Source organism: Oratosquilla oratoria, chromosome 10 (genome assembly GCF_046742065.1).
Source record: "Oratosquilla oratoria isolate Oo_2021 chromosome 10, ASM4674206v1, whole genome shotgun sequence".
Classification (NCBI taxonomy): domain Eukaryota; kingdom Metazoa; phylum Arthropoda; class Malacostraca; order Stomatopoda; family Squillidae; genus Oratosquilla; species Oratosquilla oratoria.
In genome coordinates this window covers 17980327-18002343 of record NC_134786.1, presented here as the reverse complement: position 1 = coordinate 18002343, position 22017 = coordinate 17980327, and the positions used below count along the sequence as shown (strand labels likewise).

The 22017-nt window shown below is 40.3% G+C and overlaps 1 protein-coding gene across 2 annotated transcripts in view; it reads left to right on the top strand.

Annotated features, from left to right (window-relative positions):
• Positions 1-21883, top strand: part of LOC143029135 (uncharacterized) — a 22697-nt gene extending 814 nt beyond the window's left edge. For both annotated transcript variants that reach the window (XM_076191584.1, XM_076191583.1), the window contains exons 2-5: positions 4412-4596; positions 8320-8502; positions 14375-14681; positions 15344-21883. In XM_076191584.1, the coding sequence (XP_076047699.1) occupies positions 4412-4596; positions 8320-8502; positions 14375-14681; positions 15344-15532 (864 nt within the window). In that variant the 3' untranslated portion in view covers positions 15533-21883. The remainder of the gene's footprint in view (positions 1-4411; positions 4597-8319; positions 8503-14374; positions 14682-15343) is intronic.
• Positions 21884-22017: the final 134 nt, after the last annotated feature.

Here is a 22017-nt window from a genome sequence, read left to right as displayed (position 1 = left end):
TCATTGGTCAGGTTATGAGGTAGGTCTTTGTAAATTCTTGTCTTATAATACTCCAAAGCAATTTGTATTTTTGGTAATTTTTAGAAGTGCACACCTACACAAAATAGCAATAAATATTAAATGATAATTTTGTTAATTATAATACATCAATGTAGTATACGTTATTCTTGGCAGACATCAATACTAGAAAAGTTGCTAAAACCTATAGATGCACAAACAGCTGCTATGGTTGCTTGAGATGCCATCTTTGTTTTGGTAGAGGCAGAGGTCAAAGAAATTAAAGTATGATGAATTTGTCTATTCTAACCTAGCCTAACCGAATATACTTAACCTACCTACCTAAACTAACCTGCATTTAGTAATGCAGTACCTGTAATTCTGGAGGTCATCAGGGTTGTCGTCATTTCCGACCTTTGAATCTATCAAAACAAAGATGGCATCTGAAGGAGTCAATGCAACTTCATTAGTTTCTGCATAGATTTTATCAACATTTTCTGATGTTGATATCCATCAAGAAAAGTACTTATGACATTGATGTATTATTATTTACAAAATTAATAGTTAATTTGGTCAATTTATAGTTTCACCCAAAAACCCCGATATCCCACACGTGCCCTCACATTGTTCAGGAGAAGTACACATAAGTGCATAAATTCAGTACTTAATTACTTCAAAAGTAAGCATTTGCAATGGAAATGTACATCATCGTTCATATCACAACATTTCTCACCAGAAACACATAAGCCACATATCAAATTCTATGGTTGGGTGAAACTATAAATTGACCGTTAATTTTCTAATGCTATAGCATGTAGGTGTGCACTTCATTTCTCTCTCTCTCTCTCTCTATCTCTCTCTCTCTTTCTCTCTCTCTCTCTCTCTCTCACTCTCTCACTCTCTCACTCTCTCATCTGTATCACAACTCCAACAACTATGAATTTGTTTGGGAAATATTCCCGAATAGGTAGGCTAGCTTTAGGTTAGGTGAGATGAAATTTCACAAATTCCAGGAGATATTGGACAACATAATTTTCATGTGAAATATCTGTGTTTGCATGATTCTGGAATTTTACCATTCAGTCCTCAACCCCTCCCATTGTGTTACAAATAGCAAAATCAATATGCATACATATCTGAAGTGAATCACTAGTAATATACAAATAATTTCCAACAGTCAACCCAGGAATCAAACTGGGGTTACACGTTGGTTTGGCAGTTAGTGTAACCTCGGTTTGATTCCTGGGGCGACTGTTGGAAATTATTACATTTACAGTTGAATGCCCCATTTAATGAACAAATCAGTTAACAAACAAGTTTTGTGAACAATTTTTGTCACTCAAAATGTATTTCAGGATATGAACATACGCCTGTACACACAATGGCACCTACTCAGTAGTGCTTTGGTGTGCTTGCTATAATTATTTTGGTAAGCAAAAGTTTCAATTTAAGAATGGAGTCATGAAACAGATTAAGCTTGTTATCTGAGGTTGCACTGTATATGCTTGCCGGCCAGCTCGGCCCAAACATGCCAACTTGGCCCATACAGAGATGTCAGTTCAACCCACCGCAATTAGCAGCTAGCTACTTAGTTTGACTGAGCTTGCAATGCAGGTAGCATTGTACTTGCTGTTTGTAGCAGACATTTCAACCTAAGTTGATATGTTAGTGTTGATAATATAGTCGACAAACATAATATGTGCTGACATGATTGATGAGCGATCATTGGCATCATCGTTTTAATGTATGATCATGTGAAATTCTACTCTGAGATGACATCACCTACAATGCAGCATAATTATCAATCTTGGAACACCAGAGATATTGCTGGGCTTTTATCTCCAGTGGGGGCTAGACCACCATTTTGTTTTCCACAAGAATCTTGTGGAAAATTAAATAGAAGATAAAGCATCAACAAAATGGGTAAATAAACTCTTGTGTCAATGAGTCATTAGGCTTGTCACTAGTGTTTGAAGAAAATTTGTAATTAGTGTTATTGTGATGAAAGTCCCGAACAGTTACCTCCAAATGTTCATATATTCAATGTACAATGGGTTGTATATTTTCACAATTATCACACAAGGAGTTGGTGACAGTATTGAGACTACTACTCTTAAGTTCTGCCATATAGATATAAGGAAAAATGGTACAGTACTCAGCAGGATAGATACATTTGTTCAAAGTAGGCTATAATCACTCTACTGCTACAGGGGTACCTTTGAAATGAATAGAATAGTGTGACAATAGTGAGAATGAATGGAAAAGTACCACATGGTTGGTTTCACCCCTCAAATGCTAAGGTTATTATCCCATTGTAAATTTGTACTAGTTTGTGACCACATATACATACATACATACATATACCAAAGGCTTTTTCCCCTTACACGGGGGGTATTCAAAAAGAAAAAGGGCATAGAAATCACTCCCACCCATTTCATTTCCCATATATTCCACTCCCCTCCACCCTCCTACCCTCCCTCCTATCTTGGCACCTCCTGGATGATGGGTCATCCCTGCATCCTGTCCACAGCCCAGGGTCAGAAGCAGTGTCGCAAGACACAGCACATCCACAGCAAGGCCGCTTCATAAATTTGGTGACCCCCCCCCCCTCTCCGTCCCCTCATGCAGGAAAGGAGAAGACGGGGAGAAATCCCTTTGGGCTGCGTCAATTTTTTTTCTCATACATACTTCCTCACCCCCCATTCCCCACCCACTCCCCCTCATGCATCACAGCCTCATCTATACACAACCCTGCTCCATTCACCCCTAATTGTATTTATGTAAATGTACAATTGTGCTTTCACCCTTCAAATGGTAAGGTTATTGTTATCCCATCGTAAAATTGTACTAGTTTGTGCCCACGTGCATGTATAGCTGTGTGAACAGGAATGCAACAAAGCCTCAGGTTCTCAGTTTCCAGTTTAAGGAGTCACTCTTCTATGTTGAATCACAGGGCTGAGTCACCTTCACATGGTGTTGTGCAACCTCCACACATCTGCCTTTGTGTCCCAGTTCTTCCCCCTTTTGTTTATCCTATTTTGTAACATGCAAGGATTCTCTCCCTTTTTATCTATTGCTATGAAGGGATGGGTTAGGGTGGGTCTTGGCTGACTACCTCCTTCATAAAGGGGAGATTTATATGGGAGAGGCCTTTTGGTATATAGGTTGATGAAAGTATGGTAAGTTAAGACAACAGTATTGCCATCATAATGATAAAAGTTCATTTTATGAGAAGATATTGGAGAACTTTTTAGAATTTAGCTATAGTAGAATAAAGGATGTTAGCATTCTCTTGTACACCTGACCCCTGACATTTATGGGGGTTTAGGGACACAGACTAATTTCTAGCCCCTCCAGACCCATGTTTAGTGACCAGGGATCCCTAAACTTATTTCACAGTGGGCCAGATAACTGAGAGAAAGACTATCATGGGCTGCATAACCATTTTATTCAATACAATAGACTGAATATACACAAATTAAAGACACAAAATTTTTACAGGGCAGTAGTGGGCCCATGCTGTAGACTAAGAAATAGCTACAAGAAGGCACTCAAATAAATTTCAACCTCTGTAAACAGCCAAAATGATGAAATGAACCCATGAAAAACACAAATTCAGAACCCATGACTATCTGGGATCAGATGTATTTTATAATGCCACCAAACTTTTACTTAGATAAGTTTAGATTATTTTAAGTTAGAATAGTATTGGTATTGGTGAGAAAACAATAGGAACCACCACACCATAGCCACAAAGTGAAACTTGATTAAGAATAATAACGGTTGCCTCAAGTTTCACCAATTAGAATACCAGTCTTATAGTAGCTGGGAATAGTCCTCAGGTCCTCCCATAGATCTCTACAAAGAAACAAACTGTTGTGGGAATGTTTTTTATGTTGCCAGATGACAATAGTAGGAGGGAGGGAACAGTCACCAGTTATTACATCTCCTTACATGAAAAAATTGGGGGAAATATAATCAAATTTGGTTGAGAGACCTCCTGAGCCGCAACTGGGAGATCAAGTGCCTTGGGAACATAGTGGCTTTATTCTTGTCCTTTGCCAAAGTGTGCTTTTCCTAAGAGAAAAGGAAGAGGTGTCTGGGATGGTGAGGAGAGATTTAAAGAGAGTAACAGAAAGGATGGATGTGTGTTCATCTTTGAGTGGTAGTTAGTTCCCAGTCATAAAAGAATGATATGTGACTCTGAACCATATGATTATCACTCCTATCCCTGAAGTATTAGCGGCCTAAAACTTGCGCAGCTAATACCCCAGACAGGGTCTCTGGTATAGGAAGGGCTAATAGTTACACTTTCTTATGTATAGTAGAGGTATAGTAGTTGATGGTTATTTATGCAGATACAAGTTTTTTAATGCCACCAGAGTACACTATAGTTACTGAATTTTCTTCACAGGCTCATCGCCAACACAGAAGAGCAGAGGCTTGTCTGCGTAGAGGGCAGCTAGAGGAAGCTATTTCATATCATAGAAATGCTGCAGAGCTTTTGGAGACAGCTTTGACTCTGACAGGTGTGAGCTATGCTCTGGAAAGTCTGTCATTACAACGAGATTATCATGTGCGGCAGCAGGAGCTCTTGGGGTAAGAGTTAAGTAGTTAGATGAAGATAAGTTAGATTTTTCACATTCACCCTGTCTCTGTAGCCCATCACAACCCCCTCCGCAAAGCCAAGAAGAGCCAACTCCCTACCCAAAATATTAGAACAAGTGGCAGAATACAAAAAAAAAAAAAAAAAACACCAGCATCCTTTCCATCACAAAAAAAGACACCAAACAAACCACACTCCAAATACCTGAAGCAAATCACCTCCATTACCAGTGCCCATTAGAGCATCTGCTGCTTCGAAAAAAAAAAGAGGTTAAAGCCAAAATGCACCTCACCCCAGCACCAGCCTTACATTCCAGATCCATAAAAAATCAGCCATGTCTCTTAAGGGGGTTCCAGACGCAGCGACTTACTTGTGCGTTACGAGTTTGTGCAAACTATACGGAACACCCCTGCGTGTCCACATGTTACAAAAAAGTATGCACAATCATCAGTCCATTTCTAGGTCTAGGTGGTGGTAATCATGCCTGACAAAGACCTCATTTTAGCGTTTTTATACTGTTTACTACTTCATCCACACGCACGGGAATCCGTATACAAACCGGTTTGTGCAGGCAAGCCTACGGTAAAGCATGCACGTGTGGAACCCCCTTTAGACTGATGTTTCCCAAACTTTTCCAGTACGTGACCCCTTTCAGTGGTACCAAAGCTATCATGCCACCAAACCAACCACGCTCCAAATACCTGAAACTAATCACCTCCATTATCAGTGCCCATTAGAGCTCTGCTGCCTAGAAAAAAAAAAAAAAAAAGAGAGAGGTTCAAGCCAAAATGCAATTCATGTAGTTGTACATGAGTTAACCCCAGATTCTGTGAACTGGTTTGATCATGTTTTGGTGTTTATAATTATTCAGAGTGAAAGAGAATGAGTAATACAGCAACAATTTTATATTTTATAATGCAAGTAGTGTGATACAAATTACATGTGGCACCCGATGCTGCACGTGAGGATTTGAGTCATACTGAAGTGGTTAAATTCCAAGTCTCTGCCCCATACAGTGTTGTAGGTATAATCACTCATTCCCAGATGCCTATTTCACATTACACTTTTCAGTCCCCCAAGACATTTACTTGCTTCTCTCAATCCACAATTTACCTCCACCCCCACTCCACCATTTCTTGCCACATGTGACCCCATATACTTAAACTGCCCACTTCCTCCAGCCTCTCTCCTTTAATACTCACTTCCAATTTGCTGCCATCCCCTCCCCTTGTACATCTTATCACCTCAGTTCCCACATTTACCTCTAACTTTCTCCTATCGCATACCATCACAAACTCTGTCATTAACTCTAAATGCTTCCATGTGAAGTTTATATATATATATATATATATATATATATATATACATACATACATACATATACCAAGGCTTTTTCCCCCTTACAAGGGAGGTAGCCAAAAAGGAAAGGCATAAAATCATTCCCACCCATTTCATCCTTGAATACATTCCACACCCCTCCACCCTCCCTCTTATCTTAGTACCTCATGGATGACAGGTCATCCCTGCACCTTGTTCACTGCCCTGGGTCAGAAGCAGTGTCGCAGGACACAGCACATCCACAGCAAGGCCGCTTCATTAAATCAACAACCCCCCTCTCCATCCCCCCATGCATAAAAGGAGAAGACGGGGAGAAATCCCTTCGGGCTGCGTCAAATTTTGCTCACACATGCTACCTCATCCCCCATCCCCCTGCCCATTCCACCTCATGCATCACAACATCATCCATATACAACCATTCTCCATTCACCCCTGTCTTCTGTCCTCTCCCGTCCTTCCTCAACAGATATTCCCCTCTTCCCCAAAACCCCTTCACCCCATCCATCCACCTCATCCTAGGACGTCACCTCATGTTCACTCCCTCCACATCTGCCTTCCATACCTCTTTTACTAGTCTTACTTCACTCATTCTTTCCATGTGTCCAAACCATCCTAATACTCTTTCATCAACACTACCTCCCAACTCCCTTTCCACCCCTGTTCTCCTCCTCACCTCCTCATTTCTCACTCTATCTAGCCTAGTAACCCCCATCATACTTCTCAGACACCTCACCTCAAACATATTCAAACTCCTCTCTTCCTCTCTTATGTTCCATGTTTCTGCCCTATACAGTGCTGTTGGCACAAACATTCCTTCATACAGTGTCCTCTTAGCATCCATTCTTAAATGTCTATTCCTCATTACACTCTTCAATCCACCAAGGCATTTACTCGCTTCTCTCAATCTACATTCTACCTCCACCTTCACTCCACCTTTTCCTGCCACATTTGCACCCAAGTATCTAAAACTATCCACTTCCTCCAGTCGCTCTCCCTTAATGCTCACTTCCAGTCTACTGCCACTTTCACCCCTTGTACATCTCATCACCTTACTTTTACCCACATTTATCTTTAGCTTTCTTCTATCACATACTCTCCCAAACTGTCACCAACTTCCTCAATCCCTCCTTCGATCCTGCCACAAGTGCAGTGTCGTCCGCAAACAACAGCTGGCTCACCTCCCACTTTCCTCCATTTTCTTTAACCATCTCCAATCCCTGACCCACTACCCTTGCATTTACCTCTCGCACTACCCCATCCATGTATAAGTTGAACAGCCAGGGCGACATAACGCATCCTTGACGAAGTCCCACCTTTACCTCGAACCACTCACTCTCTCCATTTCTAATCCTGACACAAGCTCTACTACTCTCATAAAAACTCTTGACAGCTCCCAGAAGCTTTCCTCCTATCCCATATATCTGCATAACCTCCCACAGTGCCTTTCTGTCTACCCTATCGTAAGCCTTTTCCAGATCCATAAAAGCCCAAAAAAACATCCTTCCCCTTTCCTATAGCTTTCTCACATATTTGTCTTACCTCAAAGATCTGATCTACACAACCTCTACCCGTCCTAAATCCACACTGTTCCTCACCAATTACTCCCTCTGTTCCTCTCCTAATCCTCTCAATCAAGATCCTCCCATAAGCCTTCCCAACTATGCTTAACAAGCTAATCCCTCTGAAACTACTACATTCACACTTGTCCCCTTTTCCCTTGTAAAGAGGAACTATACAGGCACTCCTCCAGTCCTCCGGCACTGTACCCTCTCTCCAGCAAACATTAAATAACCTCACCAACCAGTCCACCATCACTGTACCTCCTTTTTTTTAGACATTCTGCATGACATCAATCCAGACCAGGTGCCTTACCTGCTTTCATCATCTTAACAACTGTTTTCACTTCATCCTTCCTTATTTCTCCTCCATTTTCCTCACTCATCACAGTCATTTTCTTGGTATTTCCCACTGCAACTATCTTTCCCTACCTATCCTCCTTCACATTTAGCAACTCCCTAAAATATTCTGCCCATCTTCCCCTTACTGCCTTCTCTTCCATTACCATCTCTCCATTTGCACCTTTTACCTTTTCTTCTCTACTTGATTCGCCTCCTCTTCCTCTCTTAATTTCTTTCCAAAATCTCTTTTTATTACTTTCAAAATTTTCTGTCATACTCTTACCCCATTTCACATCTGCTCTCCTCTTTGCCTCCTTTACCTTTTGCTTTACTTCTCTTTTCTTTTCTTTGTACCTCTCATATGACTCCCTTGTCCTATTTTGTAACCAATATATGTATATATATATATATATATACTTATACTTTTTTCATGTTATGGTTGTCATAATGATACAACTGAACACATTCTTCTCTCCAAAGGTGTAGAATACATCAGCTGGAGAAGTATGCAAAGGTGATAGAAAATCATAGGAAGAAAATGGCTAGTGCAAGTGGAGGAAGCAGCGGAATTAGCAGCTGGAGTACAGGAAGCATGGCACGGGAAGGGACCCCAGGAAGGGCCAGTACCAGAAAAGCAGACAGCATTACTTCTGACCTGAATAAGTAAGGATCTGTCCCATATATGTGTCCTCTTCTTCTTTTTTTTTTTTTTTTCCTTCTTCTTCTTCTTTCATAGACACCGCATATATGATTCTTAGCTTTTATGGCTTTGTGGAGGCCCCTTCTTATTTTCATAGTAATAATTATGGATATTGGTTGTACAGTTGGATCTCAAATAATGATTGCCCCATTTTAAGAACAAATTGGTTAACAAACAACTTTTGTGAAAAATTTTTGTCTGCTGATGAAAGATACTTTGGGGTACAAACATATATCCCTGTACATACAATCCCACTGATTTAGTAGTACTTTGGCATGTTTGCCATAATTATTTTGGTTAGCAAACATTTATGGGGCAGAAACATGAAACATAAGAGAGGAAGAGAGAAGGAGTTTGAATGTGTTTGAGATGAGGTGTCTGAGAAGTATGATGGGGGTTACTAGGCTAGATAGAGTGAGAAATGAGGAGGAGAACAGGGGTGGAAAGGGAGTTGGGAGATAGAGTTGATGAAAGAGTATTAGGATGGTTTGGACACATGGAAAGAATGAGTGAAGAAAAACTAGTAAAAGAGGTATGGAAGGCAGATGTGGAGGGAGTGAACATGAAGGGACGTCCTAGGATGAGGTGGATGGATGGAGTGAAGGTGCCGTTGGGGAAGAGGGGAATGTCTGTTGAGGAAGGACGGGAGAGGACAGAAGACAGGGGTGAATGGAGAATGGTTGTATATGGATGATGTTGTGATGCATGAGGTGGAATGGGCAGGGGGATGGAGGGTGAGATAGTATGTGTAAGCAAAATTTGACGCAGCCCAAAAGGATTTCTCCCCGTCTTCTCCTTTTATGCATGGGGGGACAGAGAGGGTGGTTGTTGATTTAATGAAGCGGCCTTGCTGTGGATGTGCTGTGACTTGTGACACTGCCTCTGACCCAGGGCAGTGAACAAGGTGCAGGGATGACCCATCATCCAGGAGGTGCTAAGATAAGAGGGAGGGTGGTGGGGAGTGGAGTTTATTTAGGAATGAAATGGGTGGGAATGATTTTATGCCTTTTTCTTTTTGGCTACCTCCCTTGAAAGGGGATAAAAGCCTTGGTATATGTATGTATGCATGAACATTTAGGTTTTAGAACAGTCACTGAATGGATTAGAGTTGCAATAGGTATTTAGTTTTTTCACATATTCTCAAATTTCCTGATTAAAATTTTGCCATTAACTGGGTGAACAGAAACTAGGTCTCCCTATTCTTTCATTTTGTTTCCTTTAATTGTAGAGCTCGACATTTTGTCTTAAGAAAGACATGGAAAGAAGGAGTGAAGAAAGACTAGTAAAAGAGGTATGGAAGGCAGATGTGGAGGGAGTGAACATGAAGGGACATCCTAGGATGAGGTGGATGGATGGGGTGAGGGGGGCTTAGGGGAAGAGGGGAATGTCTGCTGAGGAAGGACGGGAGAGGACAGAAGACAGGGGTGAATGGAGAGTGGTTGTATATGGATGATGTTGTGATGCATGCGGTGGAATGGGCAGGGGGATGGCGGGTGAGGTAGTATGTGTAAGCAAAATTTGACACAGCCCGAAGGGATTTCTCTCCGTCTTCTCCTTTTATGCATGGGGGGATGGAGAGGGGGTTCGCCGATTTAATGAAGCGGCCTTGCTGTGGATGTGCTGTGTCTTGTGACACTGCTTCTGACCCAGGGTAGTGGACAAGGTGCAGGGATGACCCGTCATCCATGAGGTGCTAAGATAAGAGGGAGGGTAGAGGGGTGTGGAGTGTATTCAGGGATGAAATGGGTGGGAGTGATTTAATGCCTTTTCCTTTTTGGCTACCTCCCTTGTAAGGGGGAAAAACCCTTGGTATATGTATGTAGACTGCAATAACAAAAAGCACACAATCAAATATAGCAACAATGACAATTGTACATACATACTTACATATACCAAGGCTTTTTTCCCCTTACAAGGGAGGTAGCCAAAAAGGGAAAGGCATAAAATCATTTCCACCCATTCCATCCCTGAATACACTCCACACCCCTCCACCCTCCCTCTTATCTGAGCACCTCCTGGATGACAGGTCATCCCTGCACCTTGTCCACTGCTCTGGGTCAGAAGCAGTGTCGCAAGACACAGCACATCCACAGCAAGGCCGCTTCATTAAATCGGCGACCTCCCCCTCTCCGTCCCCCCCATTGCATAAAAGGAGAGGACGGGGGAGAAATCCCTTCAGGCTGCGTCAAATTTTGCTCACACATACTACCTCACCCCCCCATCCCCCCGCCCATTCAACCTCATGCAATCACAACATCATCCATATACAACCATTCTCCATTCACCCCTGTCTTCTGTCCTCTCCCGACCTTCCTCAACAGTCATTCCCCTCTTCCCCAAAGCCCCCTTCACCCCATCCATCCACCTCATCCTAGGACATCCCCTCATGTTCACTCCCTCCACATCTGCCTTCCATACCTCTTTTACTAGTTTTTCTTCACTCATTCTTTCCATGAGTCCAAACCATCCTAATATTCTTTCATCAACCCTATCTCCCAGCTCCTTTTCCACTCCTGTTCTCCTCCTCACCTCCTCATTTCTCACTCTATCTAGCCTAGTAACCCCCATCATACTTCTCAGACACCTCATCTCAAACACATTCAAACTCCTTCTCTCTTCTTCTCTTATGTTCCATGTTTCTGCCCCATACAGTGCTGTTGGTATAATCACTCCTTCATACAGTCTCCTCTTAGCATCCATTCCCAAATGTCTATTCCTCATTACACTCTTTAATCCACCAAGGCATTTACTCGCTTCTCTCAATCTACATTCTACCTCCACCTTCACTCCACCTTTTCCTGCCACATTTGCACCCAAGTATCTAAAACTATTCACTTCCTCCAGTCGCTCTCCCTTAATGCTCACTACCAGTCTACTGCCACTTTCACCCCTTGTACATCTCATCACCTCACTTTTACCCACATTTATCTTTAGGTTTCTTCTATCACATACTCTCCCAAACTCTCCCACCAACTTCCTCAATCCCTCCTCCGATCCTGCCACAAGCGCAGTGTCGTCTGCAAACAACAGCTGGCTCACCTCCCACTTTTCTCCATTTTCTTTAACCATCTCCAATCCCTTGCCCACTACCCTTGCATTTACCTCTCGCACCACCCCATCCATGTATAAGTTGAACAGCCAGGGCGACATAATGCATCCTTGACGAAGTCCCACCTTTACCTCGAACTACTCACTCTCTCCATTTCCAATCCTGACACAAGCTCTACTACTATCATAAAAATTTTTGACAGTTCCCAGAAGCTTTCCTCCTATCCCGTATATCTGCATAACCTCCCACAGTGCCTTTCTGTCTACCCTATCATAAGCCTTTTCCAGATCCATAAAAGCCAAAAAAACATCCTTCCCCTTTCCTATAGCTTTCTCACATATCTGTCTTACCACAAAGATCTGATCTACACAACATCTACCCGTCCTAAATCCACACTGTTCCTCACCAATTACTCCTTCTGTTCCTCTCCTAATCCTCTCAATCAAGATCCTCCCATAAGCCTTCCCAACTACACTTAACAAGCTAATCCCTCTGAAACTACTACATTCACACTTGTCCCCTTTTCCCTTGTAAAGAGGAACTATACAGGCACTCCTCCAGTCCTCCGGCACTGTACCCTCTCTCCAGCAAACATTAACCCCTTCCATACGGTGCCGCATACGTAGGCTTCATGAGGAGCAAGTGGATATGTGAGGCTGCCATATCGGCGTCTTGATTATATTTATTTTAGTCGCCCCTGCGTTTTGACATTCTCTATAAACTGCCCTTAATCACATTCTCTATGGTTTTCAAAATTCACGGGTGAAAGAGAGAACGATCGATATAAGCGGTGACTATATTTTATGATGCGAGTATTATTACGATACGTCTTACGGCTGGCATTGGCTGCTGCCCGCGAGATTTAAGGCCCGTACTGAAGAGGTTAAATAACCTCACCAACCAGTCCACCATCACTGTACCTCCCTTTTTCAGACATTCTGCATGGCATCCATCCAGACCAGGTGCCTTACCTGCTTTCATCATCTTAACAACTGCCTTCACCTCATCCTTCCTTATTTCTCCTCCATTCTCCTCACTCATCACTCTCATTTTCTTCGCATTTCCCACTGCAGCTATCTTTCCTTCCCTATCCTCCTTCACATTTAGCAACTCCCTAAAATATTCTGCCCATCTTACCCTTACTGCCTTCTCTTCCATTATCATCTCTCCATCTGTACCTTTTACCTTTTCTTCTCTACTTGATTCGCCTCCTCTTCCTTTCTTAATTTCTTTCCAAAACATCTTTTTATTACTTTCAAAATCTTCTGTCATACTCTTACCCCATTTCACATCTGCTCTCCTCTTTGCCTCCTTTACCTTTTGCTTTACTTCTCTTTTCTTTTCTTTGTACCTCTCATATGACTCCCTCGTCCTATTTTGTAACCAATCTGTGAAAGCTCGCTTCTTCTCCTCTACAACCTTCTTTGTTTCCTCATCCCACCATTCACTACCCTTTCTTCTATTTCCCCCTGTCCTTCTTGTTCCACACACCATCCTTGCACACTTTATGACTCCCTCCTTGAACCATCCCCATTCCTCCTCCACACCCAGCTCTACTCTATCCTTTACTCCCTCCCACTCCTCCTTCAGCTTCTTTCTGTACTCCTCCTTTTCCTTTTCATTCAAAGAGTTCACTCTAAGAACCTCCCTACCTTTTGTCCCTTTCCTCTTTCTCCATCTATCCTCCACTCTCAACTTACCTTCCACCAAAAAATGATCTGATATTCCCCCACCCTCTCCCCTTAGCACATGTACATCCTTAACTCTTCCTATAAATTATACATGGACAATTCTGATGAAGTATGATACAATACAATTCTGGTAAAATAAGATACAAAACAATTACACATGGTAATGGGTAGAATATAAGAACAATTTTAGTAATAAGTGGGTACTAGACGTCATATTAGATTGGATATTAATGACTGGTGCTTTGTCTCTAATATGGAACCAATAATTTTGGTAGAATTAACCAAGTCCTCCATGCTAAGTTTGACATTGTGAAAAATTCTGTGATGTTGTTTGATAGCTCCCTCCTGTAGATGTAATGATATGTGACGGCTAACCTTGCATCTAGTATAACTAATGTAAGCCTCATAATCATACTTACATTGGTTATACTAGATGCAAGGTCAGCCATTGCCTATCATTACATCTACAAGAGAGACCTAATAAACAACCTCACAGAATTTTTCACAATGTCAAATTTAGCAGGGAGGACTTGGTTAACTCTACCAAAATTATTGGAGCCAATGACGACCTTAGGAGGCTACAATTGCTTGAACCATTCCATATTAGAGACCAAGCGCCAGTCATCAATATCCAATCTAATATGACTTCAAGTATTCCATTATTTTACTCATGGCCTAAGAATCCTAACTTGCCACCTCTTCCCTCCCTCTCCCCCACTCCTCCCCCTCCTCCCCTTCCACCTACCCATCCCTTCTTCCTCCTCCTCTCCTTCCCCTTCCTCCTTCTCCTCCCCCCTCCCCCTCCCCCTCCCCCTCCCCTTCTTCCTCCGGCTCTTCACCCAGTTAATGGCAAAATTTTAATCAGGAAAAATGAGAATACATGAAGAAAACTAAATAACTACTGCAATGCTGTCATTTTCAACTCTATGTGCATTACAGAAAACCTGCTCCCTTCTTTTATAAATATATATATATATATATATATATATATATATATATATATATGTGTGTGTGTGTGTATAGATGAAATTTCCATTCATATCCACTGATATAGGAATAAATCTTTTTCTAATGACACATGTCTTGTTCTTTCAGAACTACAGAGAAATTTGACTCCTTGTTGTTAAGGTTGGCACCGGACGAGGAAGCAATATCTGATGGTTTAGGAGGAGGGACACAGAAGGATGATAAAAGAGAGAGCACTGAACGTGAAAAGAGAGATGGCAAGGATGATGCACCAAGGAAGGAATCCTTAGTTACTACTGGTTGTAAACAAGCAAAGGACTTGTCAGTAATAGTGGAGGAATTGCGTACAGTTAAAGAGCATCAGTCAGAATTAATTATGCAGCTGGTTACTGAACTTACCCGTGTAGAAAAGGAAAATGCTCAACTGAAATGTCAGGTGAGTCATGTTGTGGTCATTCACTTTTGTTATTGTCCTATTGTTACGTGAAATTCCCTTATTCAAAATGCCCTCCATTTGGCAGGGTCCTAACTATCTCTGAGAGGGAGGGTTTATGGCATTAAACCAAATCTTTTGTGATGTAGATATTTTGCCATAAAATCTACTACTTTTCAATTTTTAGTTATATTTTGTATTCATACATAAGTATATATCTATCTCTCTAAATACAAAGGGCCTCTTACCACATATTAGAGAGGTAACCAGCCAAAGCACACACACTCCCATTCACCACCCATTGTTTCCCATATTTATATATGTACTGTACATCCAGATGGAGGTAAGGATAGAAGGGTTGGTGAATTATCGGCAATAAAATAACAATATAGGTGATGGTTCATAGGGATTTTGAAGACTAGCTGATTGATTGACTGGCAGTAGAGACAATCTCTGATATCTGTCTCACAGGACCACTTACAAAAGACCCGCAGCTCCCAGGTAACTGGCAACAGCTACCTGACAGATCTGTGGGTTGTTCAAGGAAGAAATACCATGTTGCTGTCTCAGGATAGTCAATGTAGTGTAAGATAAAGTATTCAGTGATATATATACATACATACGTATATGCACATGCTCATTTATTGTAATTTCTCTTGTTACAGGTTAAGGAACTTCAGTCAAAATGTGACAGCTTTGAAGCAGAAAGGAAACGATTCAAGGCCATGTCTGATTCCACTTATTCTCCATATGTTTACTCACCCTTTAGTGAAAGTTCTCCTGATACACCAGGAGTACCAGAGCTTGCACCTTTGGAAATGCCATCCCTTGATTTCATGAAGCAATTAGAGTAATTTTGACCATTTGTATAAGTTCGGTGATGGAATACAGGATGCATTGCGTGCCAGAAAACTTTGCCTTATTCTTGGTTAAATGAAACTATTCATTTAATTTTCCTTTTGTTTAGTGGAATGATACGAGAAGAATTGGTACATATGTGTACTAAAAGGGCTTTTCTCCATATAATTGGGGTGGCTGATTCAAAGCATACCCCCAGAGTACATCCACCCCATACCCATCCAGAACCCTTTCATTGCCCCTCCTATCTTAGTACCTTGTGAATGAAGGGTCATCCTTCTCCCCCACCACATTGCTTTGTAAGTATGGATGTAACAAATCTCATTCAAAATCTTTAAAACAAACTCACATGAGCAAAATAAGTTTGCTTTTTTTTTTCCCCACTTATGAACAGAAATGTTCAGAGTTTGTAGGTTCGAAGTTTGTCATTTTTGCATTTCTAATGCATGCCACACTTTTTCTCTTCAGTTTAAGAAAGATTTTTTGGTTTAGGTAAGGTTAAGTGGCAGTGAATAATGATGGTGCACACATACATACTCTTACACATGCACATACATGTATTTAAAATTAATTATGATAATTGGAGAATAAGAGACAGGCCATAAATATAACTCCTTTCCTATGTACTACAATTAAGTAAATGTATACCAAAGGCCCTGTCCCCCCTTATAACAGGGATGGCAGAATCAAAGGATACACCCACTTAATACACATTAAAACCCATTTGATGCCTCTCCCATCTCGGCACCACATGAATGATGAGTCATCTCTGTTTTCCACCACACTAATTGGATCTGAGGCAATGCATCTAGACACAATGGTTTCCCAGCAAGTCCTGACAGCCAGAACTACTTTACCACCATTATTTATTGACTGAAAACGTGTATACACACATGGTTGAATACATGTTCAACAACTTTATCTTTCTCACAATTAGATGCACATTTAACATATTCTTCTCAACTTCTGTCTCCCACCTCTTCTTCACCCTCTCTTTCCCTCATATATATATATATATATATATATGTGTGTGTGTGTATTAACTTGGTCTTTGGATCACGTGTGTGTGTGTGTGTGTGTGTCTTTTTTCCAGGTTATATATCAGTCTCCTCTGAGATACATTGTCAGAAGCTTGTTTGAAGTCCAGATATGATTGACCTTTCTCTCCCTTACATGTAATGGTGTCATTGAAGTTCAACAGTTTTTATTTAAGTGTTCCTTCAGATCTGAATCCAGATGGTGATCCAATTATTTTTATCAGGAGCATTTTCCTCCATTTGTCTTTATGAGTGTCTGTGGCATTGGTCTTTGTATAGGTGGATCTTCCTTGTCAGCGTTGTATAAACATGGAGAAACATGTCATCAACCATTTAAGTAGTACTTTCTCCATCTAATTGGGAGTGTTTGAGTATGACTTTTTGTAAGGCTGCTGAAGTCAGCTGAGCAGTCCTTCATCACTTGGTCTGAAATTCCTTTTAGACCCTTATCTTTCATTTCATCCATCTTATTACCCCCTACACACACCTTTTGCCTGATCCACCATCTCCTTCTCCAATATTAAAACATAAAAATTTTATTGAGCATCTTGCATGTAGGCTACCTCATTCCCCTCTGAGCTGTATTTTGTTTTTTCCTTCTGTATCCAAACAATACTTCTGGGCCTATTATGCTTTTCTATATGATTTTTGTTCTTCTTTGTCCACTCATAATTCTGAAGATACACATTCATATCTTTAGTCATGCTTCATTAATATGTGATCATCTTTACCCAAGGATGGTCCATAAGCCACGTTTATCACCTAGGCTTCCATTCTTATGAATAGCTGGTTAAACACAAAAGTTCCAGCCTCCCCTTTTCTCATAAGTGGGTTCCTAAAAATGTGTGACAACTTATTATTAAGTTTTAGAAGGTTATGGCCCCAAATTGTTTTATCCTCCTTTGCTTCCATTTTCTGCCAGCCTTTACAGTGAAAATCTCAAACTGTGCATATGTCAGGGGCTGTGATTTTATTGTATCTGATTGTGATTTACAAAATTGGAGCAGTGCTCAGGGGGTCCCATGTCTACATCTCCATTTATCAGCTTTTGCCTTAAGTTCATTAATAGTGTCTCCCAGAATTACTTCTAATTTGCCCCATAAATTGATGCATCTGTGTGGAATGCTATGCTTCCTAAAATCTTTTAAGCTGTCATTCTTCAGTTTTTATAAATTGCTCTTGATGTTCTTTCATCCAAGACTAACAGATTCTCATGATTTTTTTTTTCTATTCCGTTCTCTATTTTAAAGAACTATCATATCACATCTTTCTCTTTCCTCTTTTAATTTCAGCATTCCCAGCTTTTTTAATTTCACCATTATGTCTTTTCAGGCATGAGATCATTATAGTTGCTGCCCTTTTTATTCTCTTAATTTTTCTTACGTTTTCTTTGTGTGGAAACCACACAACCATTGTGTATTCCATTTTGTATTTCTCTCTTTATTTTGTTTGTGTTTTTCTGGCACAGATCTATTTTAAGTCCACTATATTCTAATTTCGATCTATCTATCTACCAAGAGATTTTTCCCCCTTACAAGGGAGGTAGCCAAGTCAAAGGCTTGTACCTACTCCCATCCACTCCACTCCCCTCCACCACCCCTTCCTCCCTCTCATCTTAGCTCCTCATGGATGACAGGTCATCCTTATATCCAGCCCAGTGCCCTAGGTCAGAAGCAATGTAGTAAGACACAGTACATCCATAGCAAGGCCAGTTCACTTAATCAGCAGCCCCCCCCCCCCACTCCATCCCCTCATGCAGAAAAAGAGAGGATGGGGAGAAATCCCTTTGGGCAGTATCAGAATATCATTCCCACATAAACATACCCATCCTCTGTCCCTTCCTTGCTCAACAGACATTCCCCTCTTGCTCAATGCCCCCTCCACCCCATCCATCCATCTCATCCTTGGTTGTCCCTCCACACCTCTTTTACTAATCTTTCTACACTCATTCTTTCCATGTGTCCAAACCATCCCAATACTCTTTCATCAGCCCTATTTGTCATCTTTTCTACTTCCACTCTCCTCCTCACCTCATTTGTCACTCTATCCAACCTAGTAACCCTTACCATACTTATCAGACAATTCATTTCAAACATATTCAAAATCTTCCTCTCTGCCTTTCTTAAATTCAATATCTGCCCCATACAAAACCATTGGCACAATCACCCCTCCATAAGTTTCCTCTTTGCATCCATTTCCAGATGCTTGTTTCTCCTGACACTTTTTAATCCTCCAAGGTATATACTTGCTTCTCCAGCCACATGTGACCACAAATACCGAAAGCTATCCACTTCACCCATCCTCTCTCTTTTAAGACTTCTAACTCACTGCCATCCTCTCCCCATGTACATCTCATCATCTTGCTTTTATCCACATTTTTCTTTTAACTTTCTCTTATTGCATACATTTCCAAATTCCATCACTAAGTCTCTTAATCCCCTCTCTGACCCTGCTGCAAGCACAGTGTCATCAGCAAACAACTGGCTCACCTCCCACTGTTCTCCATTTTATTTAACCATCTCCAGTCCCCTGCCCATTACCCTTGCCTTTACCTCCTGCACCACCCCATCCATGTAGGCATTGAACAGCCACGGTGACATGACACATCCCTGATGCAGTCCTACTTTTACTTCAAACCACTTGCTCTCTCTATTTCCCATTCTAACAAAGGCTACTCTTGTAAATACTCTTGACTCTCTATGACAACCTTTCCCTAATCCCATACATCTGCAAAACCTCCCACAGTACCTTCCTCTCTACCTTGTCATAAACCTTTTCAAAATCCATGAAGGCCCAAAAAACATCCTTACCTTTTGCTAAAGCTTTCTCACATACCTGCCTTACCACAAAAATCTGATCCACACAACCCCTGCTTTTCCTAATCCCACACTGCTCTTCACCAAGTACTCCCTCTGTTCCACTCCTAATTCTCTCATATAAACCCTTCCATAAGCCTTCCCAAGTACACACATCAAACTGATCCCTCTGAAATTACTACATTCACATTTGTCCCCTTTTCCCTTGTCAAGTGGAATTATACAGGCACTCATCCAGTTCTCTGGCATGCTACCCTCTTTTAGGCATACATTAAGCAACCTCACTAACCAGTCCACTATTACTGTACCTAATTTCTACATTAATTTTTGTTTATGTGGGGCAACTTGTCATAAAGCTTCTCCAAGTCCAGTTATACACAATATATCTCTGTCTCTCTTTCGCATAGCATCAGCTGCTCTCAAATAAAAACGTTCATTACACAGGAATTTCCCTTTGTGAATTTGGATTGAATGTCCAAAGAGGGAAAGGTTGAATAGCAATGTCCCTATGATGGTTGTGTTATTAGATATATTGTTTCAGTTCATTCTTGTCCCTGAAATTTGAGTGAGAAAATTAATGCTTATTTTATTTTTTGTCATACATTTGAATACCTAAGCAAAGGTAGTTTCTGAATAAATCATTTTTGCATGTTATGGGCCCTGGTAAAGGATTAGGGATTCCTGCATTTCAGACAATATTTAGGTTAAATATACCTTGATAACGAAAAGTTGTACGAGAATTTTTCCCGTAAAAGCATGTTTCTAGAAGTGACATATTCTTATTGACTTAGTCTTCCTATTTTAATAATGTTATTCTTTTTTATATTGTATGTCAAGAAAACTTCTGTAACCTGTAAGTTTTATATTGTTTTTTTTTTAATAGGCATCAGGTTTAGAGGAGGAAGATACTGTATATATAGGACCTGTTGCTGGCCTCCAGGTAATTTCAACTTGTTAAATAATTTCAAAATTTGATTTGAAGTCGTTTATGATTTGCCTGCTAGTTTTTATATGATTGAAAAAGTTGTATTGCTGTAGTATTGCAAAGTGCTTGAAACAGAACTTAAAAAATTGATGATGTTGAAAAATCACTAAAAATACTTAAATTCCTCCATGAAGCATTCAGTAACCTTTTGTGCGAAACAAGTCAAACATATGCTGATTTTAAAATCTCAAGGTTTTCTCTCTCAACCACTGCATTAAAAATTTCTCAAGGATCGAAAATAAACTGTAAGGGATCTTTGAAGAATAAAAACACCTATTGCAAGAGTTCAACTGTATTAGTTTTAAGTAGAGCCCCCATAGTCATAATTTTATGTACATGTACTGGTTTGCAAAAAATAAAATAAGTACCAGTACTGTGTAATCTAAGGTAAAAGTTGGCAAGAGTTTGTATTGTTGTGAGGTTCCAATGCCATCTTGTTTACTTCATGTTGTGTTCTTGAATAACCTGATATTAAATGATCAAGTGTGGAATAGGTTTTGCCATTTTCATAGTATTTTGGGTGAGTACACATTATTATAAGTAGTTGATTTTGATAGGATAATAGAGTAAGTTATTTCATTTAACATCATTCATGTTTTTTGTTTTTCTTTTTTATATTATGAATTATAAGAATGTGATATTGATATCATGTAAATATTATCATTGACCTTGCAATAATACATCAACAGAGCATTGACATCCAGTGGAAAACGAAAATTTGACCAGCAGCTCCAACATTAATTACAGCTGTTCCTTCTCAGCTGTTGGAGTTGCAAAATATTTTTATGCAACATATAGAACTGAAAGGGTTTTTATGTAGTTATTCCGATGCCAGGGACCATACAGTAGTAGTATGTGCATCACAACTTAGTTGGAAAAATATATTAGAAATTTAAACCCAATGAAAATATTATTACAAGATTAGGGGATTAAATATTAATGTGTGCAATATCTTTTAAAGTGTTTCTGTGTAGTGCTAAAGTACAAGGTGGTAATGTGTTGTCAATGTTCACACTTACTGCAAGCCAGTCAGATCAATACTGCAAGCATTTTTAACGCATTGTACAATCAAGGGTGACTTATGAGTGATCATTACCTCAAATTACACAAGTGGCATAACTAGTAGATAATAGAAGTCTAGAATGCATCTAGATTCACCATTGTCTATTTTCTTCATTTTGGCTAGATGCAAGGTTGTCTTTATTTTCTGGCAATTTTCAGAGGAAACTTTCAACAACATATATGGTTCAATGGTAGTTGTGGGAAATCAGTACAGTGTCATGATGCATTGTATAAGCTTTATTATGTTCCTGTTAACATTTACTCCAGTTTCAAGAACAGTTTTAGCCTTTGAAAATTGCCCTTTGATAGGTAGCCTTTGTGCTACAGAGGTAAAATGCACAAGGCATGAAGGAAGTTAGCATGAAATATGTGCTCCAAGTTCAATTGTTTACTTTTATATTTGTGTGAATCAGTTGTAAATAGTATTGAAATAAAGATATATCATCTTATTGTTTATGGAATCCATACCAGTACATTTTCATTTGTGATGAAACTATTGTTGTTGTTGTTGTTTTTTCCAGTTTTAAATTTTTCACATTTTGAAAAGAATGTGATGTTTGTGTAATGATCGGTCAATCAAG